Genomic DNA, 10,347 nt, shown 5'->3' on the forward strand with positions numbered 1-10,347 from the left:
TGATGAAATGATTTTAATAATTCTAACATCTTACATGTGTTTGTTTAAAAATGATCATTGGATACTTTTCTTCTAACCGTCCAATAAATGTCCATCAATCCAATGGTCGGATTATGAAATAAGCTTCATTTAAGGTTAATGAGAGAGATAACATATGTATACCAGATATGTAATTTTGAAGTAATCTCGAAATTACGGCGTATCATCCATCACCCTCATGCAGAGTATAAAAGTTCTCTTTGTATAAAATAGAAAAAAAAAGGGAAATATTTTAATTATATTTATAATATTAAAATATAAAAATTATCGAGTGGTCTGTGAGTGGAGCTGAGGTGGTGGAGAAGGAATCCAAACCCCTCTCTTGCATTTTCTCTCATACTTTCACCTCTCTTTTCGATGTGCTGCGCTTATCGCCGTTCGATCCTCCGGTCTGAGATCCATCCCAGCCGTATATCTTTCCCAGCTCGAGCAGACGCCCAGAAGCTCAGAAGCGATGAAAGGTCCGTCGCCGTTGACATCCGCTTCAGTCCGTAGCAGCAGGCTTCCTTCCCCCATCTTTGATTTCTTGCAGCTCCTCAAAAACCCTAGGTTTCTAGACACGACCTCCTTGCAGAAGCCACGCACGGCAGCTCCAATCGCTGCTCGTGTCTAAAAACCTGCGCGTACATGGAAACATCATCAAACCCTTAGATATTGCTGATTGGAAGCTTGGTAGTTGTTGTTAATCTAATCGGCCCTTGGACGGTCGAGATTTCGCGATCTCGATGGAGAATCGGAGTTTCAGCCGGGCGATGAGCTTCGGCATATCGGACGTGGCTCTTGACTGCGTGATGGCCTACATCGACGATCCCCGCGATCGCGACGCGGTCTCTCTGGTATGCCGGAAGTGGTATAACATCGACGCTTTGACGCGGAAGCACATCACAATCGCCCTATGTTATACGACCACGCCGGCCCGCCTTCGGACGCGGTTCCCCCGCCTTGAGTCGTTGAAATTGAAGGGGAAGCCGCGGGCCGCGATGTTCAATCTCATACCGGAGGATTGGGGAGGGTACGTCGGGCCATGGATTAATGAGATCTCAGGGGCGTTCAATTGCCTTAAATCGCTCCATTTCAGGCGGATGATCGTGCGGGATCTTGATCTCGGAGTGCTTGTCCGCTCACGCGGGCATATGCTGCAGGCGCTTCGCCTTGATAAGTGTTCTGGGTTCTCGACAGATGGATTGTTGCAGGTCACCCGATCTTGCAGGTACTCTCTTTCTTTACATGAATGGAGAAAAAAGGAATTAGCTTTCAAGCAATTTATGATTAGTTACTTAATCGTGAGAAATCTGTGGTTTGCTGAATTCTGTATACTGTTATTGTTTTCGAGGGATTAATCTATTTCTGGGCCGAATCCCCCACCGTCTATGGCTTGCTGGAATCCCAAAACAGTCATTTTCCAATCTTTTTTGGTTCAATCTGTGTAGTCGGTTCTAGTTTTCATAATTTTTCAATTTCCATTTCCATTTATGGGTTGTTGGGGTCTATACATGCCATACACAGATGTTGCTGATTGTTAAATATCCGTGTAGAAGAATAAATTATAACAGATGGATTCATTCTTAAATGAAAGAAGCAGAAATCATCATTATCATCATAATCTAATCCCTATCCCAACTTACCGGGGTTGGCTACATGAATTCTTTTCTGCCTCTCCAAAAGGAGGTGCAGAAATAAGGAACTTAATTGCTTACGGCTACGTTTGGATGCACGATGGAATTGGCTTGTAATGGTTAATTTCAAGACCATGGAAGTTACCAAATTGTATTTACATCAAAAATGGCAATTATGTTACTTCAATGTTGGATTTGAAAGGAATGTTATTGCAATTGAAGGCTGCTTTCTTATCATGAATACTAAGGTGCTAATTAGTTTGTTTGTCATATCCTCTCTATTCACAGCACAGTTAAATATTGCATCATGCATCCAAATGAAGCCAACATATGTAGTATGTACTGGCAAAAAGGGGGTCTTTCTATGTCCCCTGGTTTTGCAATATTGTACTGATGAATATGCGTGATTCAGTTGTGCCCCTGGGCATGTGTGAACTTTGGTCTCTCCCACATGGACCTGATGTGCGCGCCCCCCCCTCCCCCCCCAAAACACACACGCACACACACACACCCACCCACCCACCCGCCCCTGCACCCGCTTTAGCTTCCACATCTCTGAATCTGAATTTTACCTACATATATTGGGCTCAATGTTCTCCCAGGATCACCTTAAAATCAACTGTTTCTTGTACATATATGGGCTTTATCAATTTTGAATATAGATACTATGAAGTGTCCATGAAGATGATTGTTCATTAGATAAACCATTTGAATATTGTATTGATTGGAATTACATAGTTAAACTATTTAGTATCATGCCATGCAATTGCTTCCTGAACTCTTTTGATTTGAAAATCTTTTGACTGCCACTTCCCTGCTCTTGCCCTTGATTTTTCTATTTACCCTTGCTCTGCTTCTCCATCTCAGTGCAGCTATGGTCCCACTAACATCGTCGGAAATGAGAATGGGCCTTGCCTTTTTTGGGCTGATTAAATTCCAAAATACCACCAAAGTGGAGCTTCTGGCCATTAAAACTGCTAGAGCTATTATCTTAAATAGATTTTCCAGGGCTATTGTTGTCAAGGCCAGTTGGCTAATGTATTGCCTGGATTTCTGGATCCGTTCTACCCCCTTAGAAGTGCTCATTCATCATTAACAAGATCAAGAATCTCATAGTGGGTTTTCAGATTCTGTATACTAGCAAAGGAAGTTGTCTTGACAGCCTTGTTGTGCTGTGATAGCTTTTATCCATTCCCTTAATGGATATTTTATAATTCTTTTCACCTTTTAATAGAAGTTCCATTACTGATAAAAAAAAAAAAAAATTAAAAATACAGTCTTGATAAACATTCCTCCTGGTTTGTATTTGACATCATTCTAATTTCCAACAATGATGAATGTTTTGATTTTGGAAACCCCACCTAAAAATGATGTACAGATCTTTCTCAGGACTGGATAAAGGAGAAGGGTTGTTGTCAGGCGGGTAGCCCATTGTAGAACTTTGGCCGAGCGATCATGAGAATTCCTGTTTTGAATCTGACCAGCCAAACAAGATTCATAAAGTCAACCCCAAGTAGCTGGGACAATGCTGTCATGATGAGGATGATCATGACGGCGATGATAGCATCTTAATGTTCATTTTCAAAGGCTCAATGTATTAGGGTTGATTAGTATCCTTCTTTGGGGAGGAAACCCATTGGACATGAGTCACTAATGTCAAAATTTTACTGGGAAAGGTGAAGCACTGGAACATTACATAGGTTGATGTGGCTATGGAGGGTGTATGATATGTGCTCAATAAGAGACCTTTACACGACTGATAAAATTACATCCTATGGGCATTTATATTATTTCTACAGCCGAAAATATTTCCTTAGCTAAGAATGGCCTTAACATAAATCGTGAAGAGAACTTAACAATTGAGCTATCAACATTATTTTGAGATCTTGTGACTAACTCATCACTAGAAGCTGCTTTGAAGTTTATTCGCCTTTCATTCAAGCAGGCATCTGTTATTCCATCTGTGTAGGAAGAAATGGTCCACCGGATAATACAGGGAACCAAACTGGTACATTGTTCTTTAATCCTCAAAGTATATCAATGTGCCCAACAAGTGCACTATCCATCACCAAGCCTTCTTTCTTGAGTAGTTAAATAGGAGCTGATCGACTAATGTTATTGCATGTCCTCTATCCCAAGTCATTTCATCATTTATTTGCTTTTTAAAAGAAAACCTTTCTTCTATTCTGTAACATTAAGAACAAAAAATGGAATAGTGGGATCTGACCTGTCCTCCCAGAAAGTGTTTGGAATATTTGGCTGGAGTGTTATTTTTTGAGAGGACAGGTGCATATCACCTTTTAGAGCTTTTTGACTCCTCAACAATTGGATCCCTCTATTGGCCATTGGAAGCACATTTTTATTTTATTTTTGGGTTGTAGAAGGGGAACTCCTCACCTTGTCAGGGTTATATGAGTTAATAAAAACAACTTGCCAGCATCAGTTTAAGCATGAGAGACAGACCATCGGTTGAAAGAGTGTTTTAGTTCTACTCAGTCAGTTGATGATACACTAATAAATAGAAGTTCAATTGGTGGTGTATTCATGAGAGATTAAGAGACGCCGAGGCTCTAGGGAATGACATTGAGTTCTTTCTATCCTCCTGCTCATGCTTTTTTATTGATTCAAGGGGATTCCCCAAATTTAGTCATATGTATTATTGTGGTCCTCACCCTTCTTGTCATTTCTATATATCTGATGCGATCTCTGGCTGATTCTTGAATTCTATGGGCCCCTAGTTTCTCATTCACATAGAAAAGTGAACACAATTGCTATTTACCATCTTTTTATAGGATGGAGAGAGTAAAATTGTAAGTTGGAAGATTTTCTTCCTCCACTATATATATTTTTCTTCGTAGTTTTGAGATCTCTGTCCTAAGGGTTATTTCACCATCCCTAATCTAGAAGGTTCCATATTGCTGACCAATGAAGGAACAGATGGTGAAATTGTTTCCATGTAGCAGAGAGCAGAACAAATGGCCTTGCGTTCTGTATTTTTGGATTTATCCTTATGGATCTTGGTATTTACTTTTGTGACCAGGCTATACTTTTCTGTGTCTTGTTGGTGGTTAATCTGCTCTTCCATGAAAGGCAATGTGTAACTTGAAGGCACTTTATTTCAGCTCTAACAGCTGCCATTTCTAAATGCTTTGGGGAAGGATTGATATTTGCCCACAAGCAAGCTGTTTAAATGCTTATTAACAGGGTCAATATCTTAGATCTGTAAGAGGCATTAGTTTTTAATGTTATGGTCCTTGACATAATATTTTAGCATGTGAACTGATATTCTACTGTGCTCTATTTATAAACCATTTCAAATCAACAATTCTTGCTTGTTAGTTTCCGCCCACTTCGTGAGTTCTGCCAAGTATTGTTTCAGTATCCATGAGAGGATGCTAAAAGAAGAGAAAAGTTACAAGAACTATGAGGGAAGAAAGATTTCACTCCATAGATAGACACCCATTACATGGGACATTACAAGGGAGCAATGCTCTACCTAAAACACACACCTATTTAAAATGAGGGTTGAATGATCCATTTCATTTTTTCCCTTGGCTTTTATATAGAACTACCCTTAGAACTTAATTGACATCACACTACTTCCTAAGAATACTTGCATAGTCAATAACTACCTTTGGACTACGTAAGATTACATCAAAACCACACAAAATTTAAACCTACATGCCCCTAGAAATCCACAAAGTCAACAACTAGCTTCTTGATAAACACCCACTAATAAAGTTCCAAAGTTTCTTCTCCTTTACCCATGCATGCTTATGAAATGCAATGACATTTATTCTCAACGGATTTCCAAGCGAGGAATGGCATGACACTCCTAGGAATATTTAATTTTCCAACCACATCTCATTGCCCAGTCACATACATTGAGCGCCACCACATCTTGGACATGTGGCGCACTTGTAATAAAGGTGTGACCTACTGTGTGCTACATCACCATGGAAGGGAAGTGATATCTATGGCTCAAATCGACATCAATATCCTTTCCTTCTGCTTTTCGCAATGGCATGCTACAACTTTATTCTATTACCTTATCAAAAGTAGAAAGGGTGGGTGCCACTATCAGTCAGGATGTGTGTAGATGGTGGCTTCAGCATAAAAATGACTATCCTTTTAGTGTGTGTGTGTGTGTGTGTGTGCATGCGTGCATGCGCCCGTGCGCACACATTGCTGCATTTCAGTGCCTGTCTTTCCCATATCCGCTGTGTTTAAAAGTTTGAGTAAGTTTTTAAAGAACTGGTCAAGTGCTCTGAAGGTTAGTTGCACAAAGAATGAAAGGGAGCAGGAGCAGATTTGGGTGCGGTAGTAGGGATGTGGCTAATGTTACAATATCAAAGTAGGAAAGCCTTCAGGAAGCAGGATTGGCACCTAGATAGAAGGTTACTGCAACTTAACACAAAATTCTCAATGTAGTACTCAAAAGGTTCTATGGAACACTCTTAGAACTAGGAAGTTTGACTACAACATAAGCTTCTTAAAATCAGAAAATGCTCATCGAGTACTAGACAGAGTTCCAAGTTTTCTCAGATAAAAATATTCATTAAGGTTATCAATTATCTAGTTTACATGTGCACATTGTTGTAGAATGCATCTGATTTGGATTTCAAATTTTCCTGTTTGAAATTTCTCATTTGTATTTCTTTAATTATTATTGTTGTTATTTATTGAGAGTACAAACTCAACCTTTTATTATCTTGTGTTTTATGTTTTATGTATTGTGAGTTTAGTCCCAAATAGGATACATGTGGGAGAGCAGGTTGCAACTACTATCTATTATAAAGGGGCTCAAGTCATCTAGTCTTGTGAGTAGTGTGTGTAAGTTATTTAGCACCTTGTGCATCTGGAAGCTCTAATCTAGTGAGAGACCCTCAGCCCTTCTTTCAATATAGACCCCTAGTGATTTTCTCTTTATGTAGTTTTTTTAGCATGGTATTAGAGAGGGCTAGATTCTCGTTGATTTTATATTTTCATCTTTTTCTTCTTTGTCCTCATCCAAATGAATTATTTGTGGCGCCACCAGAAATGTCTTCGTGATCAGTCCACATTTTCACATTTTCACCTTCCATTCTCATTCTGATCAGACCTCAAGTCATTGCTATAAGTACAAGCCATCCTTGTTTTAAACATGGTCGCTGTTGTCATTGGAGATGCCATCTTCGTGGTGGATTGTTGTCCAAGAGATGTGGTCCGGGTACTGCATGTTGAAGTTGGGAGGAGCAGCAGATGAGGCCATGGATTGTCATCCTATACACAATCGATAGCATCCTCAATACATAAGTTTCAACCTTCTTTTTGCTTGACAAACACAAACTGTTTGACATAATGCTCGTCCCAGTATGACATACAGGATTTCAACTAGGACTAGAGCCTTACTTCTCCACCGATCGTTTCCTCCTTTTTTAGGCCTTTATTATTGTTGTAGGTGTAATTCAGTCACCTGTAGTGCAGTGTTGCACTTGTGTCTTACTTGTCGTTGTGGGTGTGGTCCCTCTCTCAAATGCCATGGGTGTAGTTCACTCACCTATTGTGCAATATTGCACCCGTGTCTTTGAGAGGATTTTGACAGTTTGCTGGTCTGATGGTTATCGAGCTTGGATGGCTTATTTTTTGTAGAGAAAATTTAATGGACGTTGAAAGCTCAATTTAATGGACTTCGAAAGCTCAATTGACATCAGATAATGTAAGAGGGATTGGTTACTCCTATCTGTAAATAGGCTTAAGTAGATACTCTTGTGTGGGAGTGTATAAGCAATGTGGCACCTTCTGCACCCAGGAGCTCTAATCTAGAAAGAGTCCCCAGCCCTTCTTTTAATATAGATCTCCTGTGTTTTTCTCTCTAATTAGCCTGTTCAAAATAATTGTTGTTGTTGTTTTTGTTGTGGGCACGATGGCCAGAAGATGTCAGATTGCATCAGTTGATTTCCAGTTTTGTGTCTCATGCTACTGCAGATGCCTAAGAACCTTGTTTTTGGAAGAGAGCTCCATTGTTGAGAAAGATGGCAATTGGCTCCATGAGCTTGCTGTGAACAACACTGTCCTAGAGACTTTGAATTTTTATATGACGGAGCTCAAGTTCATCGACATCAGAGACCTTGAATTGATAGCCAGGAACTGCCGCTCTTTACTTTCTTTAAAAATCAGTGATTATGAAATCTTGGAACTAGCTGGTTTTTTCCGTGCAGCATTGTCTTTAGAAGAGTTTGGTGGTGGTTCATTCAATGAGCAAGCAGGAGATATTGACAAGTACTCAAGCGTGTCATTTCCTCCAAGGTTGTGCCGTGTGGGTCTAAACTACATGGGGAAGAATGAGATGCCTATATTGTTCCCATGTGCGACTTTACTTAAGAAGCTGGACCTTCAATATACATTTCTTGATACTGAAGATCATTGCCAGCTGATTCAACGATGCCCCAATTTGGAAATTCTTGAGGTAGTCAGTGTACTTTTGTTTTTGGGTCTCCTTTATTACCTCATAATGAAATATACAATGCTTTATTCAGCTTTTTCTTTTCCAGTCCGACAAACTGTAAATGTGGGCCCTTCCTCTGTTCATATGGTGGGTCCCACGGTGGATGGGAGACGCCCGCATCCCTTGTACCATTGCTGGTTAAACAAAGGAAAAGCCATCACTCTAGACCTAGCATCGCATGATACCTGTTTCTTAATTTCAGTGAATTCGACTGAAATATGGCCGTCTTTTATTGTACTTTCTGCAGGTGCGGAATGTGATCGGAGACAGCGGATTAGAAGTCCTTGCTCAGAACTGTAAGAAACTTCGGAGGCTTAGGATTGAACGTGGTGAAGACGAACAGGGTATGGAGGACGAACAAGGTGTGGTTTCGCAGAGGGGCCTAGCTACACTGGCACAGGGATGTCCAGATCTGGAATATCTGGCTGTTTACGTATCTGATATCACAAATGCAGCCCTGGAATCTATTGGCACTTTCAGCAAAAACCTCACTGATTTCCGATTGGTCTTGCTCGACAAGGAAGAAACAATAACAGAGCTACCACTCGACAATGGGGTCCGTGCTCTGTTAATGGGCTGCCAGAAGCTTAGGAGGTTCGCCCTCTATTTACGAGAAGGGGGTCTGTCAGACGTTGGTCTTGGTTATATTGGCAAGTACAGCAACAACATCAGGTGGATGCTGTTGGGTTTTGTGGGAGATTCCGACATGGGGCTTCTGGAATTCTCGAAAGGCTGCCCAAGCCTGCAGAAGCTCGAGATGAGAGGCTGTTGCTTCAGTGAGCGGGCATTGGCCATCGCCGTGTTGCAGCTGAGGTCTCTGAGATACATATGGGTGCAAGGGTACAAAGCATCCAAAACAGGCCGTGATCTTTTGGCCATGATTCGACCCTACTGGAACATAGAATTCATTCCTCCAAGACAGACCATTGCATACGATGAGTTTGGTATCCCTGAGGAAGTTGGTGGGGTCGAGCAGCCAGCTCAGATACTTGCTTACTATTCCCTTGCAGGCCGAAGGGCGGATTACCCTGAAACGGTTGTTCCACTTTACCCATCGTCCTTGGGTGCTTGACTGTGCATATCCTCTCTCTCTCCCTCGTCTCTTTCTTTCTTTTCTTCCATCCCACTGTTGTATCGGCTGCCTCCTCTGGAAAGGTACTGTGTCCATAGATCTTTCGTGTATCACCTACAATCCGAGCTTTTTAATCCTGTAATAAGTATGTATTCTGTAATCTGAAAGAATTCCGCTCGAGCGTGCTGATGCTGTGGGACCGGCGGACCCAAGAACTGATTACATGGGGCCTACTGTATTCCACGTGACTAATCATAGTGCCCCTCCTCTCACTGCAGCTTTGTGGGCCAGTCGAGTTTGGAAGTAAACCCTTGTCCTTGACTGAGAAAACCAACAGCTTCCCAGTGGCACCAGCTGAGATAATTGACTTCATGATCTTTAAAGATGAGACACTGATCAGTGATTGATTAAAGAGCCCAATGATTGAAGATTTAGGATCATCGGTCTGGGAGATTTCTTGGGTGTGTCCTATATAATACCAATAGTCTAGATCACCAAGGACGGTCGGCCAGATATTTGGGGAAACCTGCATCTCAGAGAGCTGGGGATCCATTGGATTCCATCATCTTCTTCACATTTTTCGCCATTGAAAAGAATTGGAGTGCTGAAATTGGCGGAAGGACTGTTGCATGCTCTTTCATGCTTACCGGATTGGCTGCTATTACGCAATGGGTTGCTGCAGTTGAGAAATGAGTTTGCATGAACATGCACAGATATCTGGAGTCATTGCAGGGAGTGTCTGGATCGGATTTGTTGCTGTTTGTAGCTTGAGATTTTCTCTCTGTCTCTGGATTGTTGTTGTAGCTGTATCTTTGGAATTTTCCACTGCTTTTCTTTTGAAGAACTGGCTATTAATGATGCTTTGTTGTCCTTACTTCATGCTATCATAATCAATCAATTGCCCAACTGATATTTGGGAATGAGTTTGATGCTGTCCACAGCCAAGTGTACGGTGGAGATGGAATATGGACGCTGATTTCCTGCTTTCCCAGTAAGCTCCTGCGCTGGGATGCCACATGGGGCCCACCATGATGGTTCTGAAAAATCCACGGTCTTATCTTTTTTTTCAGATCATTTTAGGAGATGAGGTGGATCCAAAACTCGTCTATCTTCTTTTTCATGTCATTTTAGGA

The 10,347-nt window shown here is 41.3% G+C and overlaps 1 protein-coding gene across 1 annotated transcript; it reads left to right on the plus strand.

The window, feature by feature from the left end:
* Positions 1-294: 294 nt before the first annotated feature.
* On the plus strand, positions 295-10,094 carry LOC131252628 (coronatine-insensitive protein 1). The gene is made up of 4 exons (XM_058253275.1): positions 295-1,249; positions 7,623-8,103; positions 8,390-9,178; positions 9,493-10,094. Exons 1-4 carry the CDS (start codon positions 765-767, stop codon positions 9,619-9,621), a joined length of 1,884 nt encoding a protein of 627 aa, XP_058109258.1. The 5' UTR covers positions 295-764; the 3' UTR covers positions 9,622-10,094.
* Positions 10,095-10,347: the final 253 nt, after the last annotated feature.

This window comes from Magnolia sinica, chromosome 8 (genome assembly GCF_029962835.1).
Source record: "Magnolia sinica isolate HGM2019 chromosome 8, MsV1, whole genome shotgun sequence".
NCBI classification, from domain to species: domain Eukaryota; kingdom Viridiplantae; phylum Streptophyta; class Magnoliopsida; order Magnoliales; family Magnoliaceae; genus Magnolia; species Magnolia sinica.